General features: G+C 49.5%; 1 protein-coding gene across 1 annotated transcript; it reads left to right on the top strand.

Annotated features, from left to right (window-relative positions):
* The first annotated feature begins 257 nt into the window (after nucleotides 1-257).
* LOC134949570 (C-signal-like) lies at nucleotides 258-1,107 on the top strand. Its single transcript, XM_063938268.1, has one exon. The coding sequence runs from the start codon at nucleotides 316-318 to the stop codon at nucleotides 1,105-1,107; it is 792 nt and encodes a 263-aa protein (XP_063794338.1). The 5' UTR covers nucleotides 258-315.
* Nucleotides 1,108-1,833: the final 726 nt, after the last annotated feature.

Raw genomic sequence — 1,833 nt, 5'->3', positions numbered from 1 at the left:
AGCTACGGCCGAACAGGGTACCCAAAAAGTACCCTCGCGGGTTCGCTTCGCTCGCCACGCTTCGGGCTCGGTGGCTCGCTTCGCTCGCCACCTAATTACTAAAGGTAATAGTTGGTGGCGGGGATAGTAGAGCAACTGTCCCGCTGGCCTAGCTCCTCCTTATTGTGTCGTGGCTCCTCCCCCTGACGGAAAAGGTCCCTTAGGCCACTTGGATCTAGCCTCAACCATTCATAAACCCTAGCAACAGTAGCAGCAGCAGCGATGGCTTATTGCGTTACATATTAGCAGACCTCATTGGCGTGTGCAGCTGTAAGCATGACAGGAGGAATAGCGCTGGTGCAGGGAGCTAGCCGGGGTCTCGGTCTCCAGTTCTGCAAATTCCTGGTCACGTCCAGACATGGGACAAGGGTCATAGGGACTTGCAGGGAGCCGGACTCTGCTGCTGAGCTGCAGGCACTGAGGGAGAGTAACCCAGACGCACTCACCGTCCTGCAGCTGGATGTCACCAGCCAGCGGGATATACAGGAGGCTGCACACACGGTGGCACAGGAGTTTGGTCATCTGGATCTTCTCATTAATTCCTCAGCGATGCTGCACCCCAGTGGGAAGGGTGAGACCAGTCTCCGGGAGGTCTCCTCTGAGGGTCTCTCCCTGGCACTTGCTACAAACACCATCGGCCCGTTGTTGATGGCAAAATATTTTTCTACGCTACTTATGAAGGGAAGAGGGATGTTTGGAGCACAGTCACCTGACCAATCCAGACAACACAATGCCATTTTAGTTAACATAAGTGCTAAAGTAGGCTCTATAACGGACAATGGCTTAGGTGGGTGGTACAGCTACAGGATGTCTAAAGCGGCTCTAAATATGGCCACCAAAACCCTTTCTGTGGAACTGGGGAGAGGAAAGGGCAAAGTGGTCTGTGTTTCTCTGCACCCGGGCACTGTGGACACAGACTTGTCAAGACCTTACCATAAAAATGTCCCCACGGAAAAGTTATTTTCACCTGAAGACTCTGTGACCTACCTTATAGACAATATTGACAGACTAGGCATGGACCACACTGGGAAGTTTTTTTCATGGAATGGATCCGAACTTCCTTGGTAAAAACACCATCTTCATGCTTGTATATCTGAGTCTCTCATCTCTCTCTGGCTACACTTTTCACACCCCAAGGAAGTTTGTCTGCAAATGTCTGTGATCCTTCTTCAATGCAAAATAACCTCTGTTAATTAGCTGAACTTCTGATTGCATACCTCCCCCTTTGCCAGCTGATATAGTTGGAGCATTTAAGAGCAATATTATCAAGGCCTGCAGTCAGGACTTGGCCTGCTTGCAATTGTGAAGAATGCAATTGTTAAGAATATGATTTAAGAATGGAGTTAGAACCGGAGTTTGAACTGGATTTGGACTACGCTAAAATCTCAAATAATACAATTTCCCCAAACACTGCAACTCGGGACCATCATGTGGCCTCTCCTCACCTCTGCCTTGAGAACACCAGGACCAATGCCTACTACTTCTCTTTCCAAGAACATCATGACAGCCCCCAAGACTACCCCTCAAGCTGAGCAGGGAACTGAGGGGCGTGCGCATCAGGACCAGATTTTGCTGGGTCAGTTCCATTGGACATTAGTGTGCACTCCACATTCTTACACCCACCCGCACTGCTCCCCACACTCTCACACACACCCGCACTGCTCTCATGAGACCAGGACATTTATCATTTTCACAAATTAATGTTTTCCTGCAAATGTGTCTTTCCCTTCTTTCTTCTTACAGGGTACTTTCCCCCCACTGTGTGCTATTCCTGTAATGTGTACCTCCATTGGT

The sequence above is a fragment of the Pseudophryne corroboree genome, chromosome 1, assembly GCF_028390025.1.
Source record: "Pseudophryne corroboree isolate aPseCor3 chromosome 1, aPseCor3.hap2, whole genome shotgun sequence".
Classification (NCBI taxonomy): Eukaryota; Metazoa; Chordata; class Amphibia; order Anura; family Myobatrachidae; genus Pseudophryne; species Pseudophryne corroboree.
Note: the sequence above shows the minus strand (reverse complement) of the source record. Positions and strands in the feature narration are given on the sequence as shown.

Coding starts and splice junctions, on each gene's coding strand:
- LOC134949570 (XM_063938268.1), top strand. CDS start 316: ATGACAGGAGGAATAGCGCTGGTGCAGGGAGCTAGCCGGGGTCTCGGT.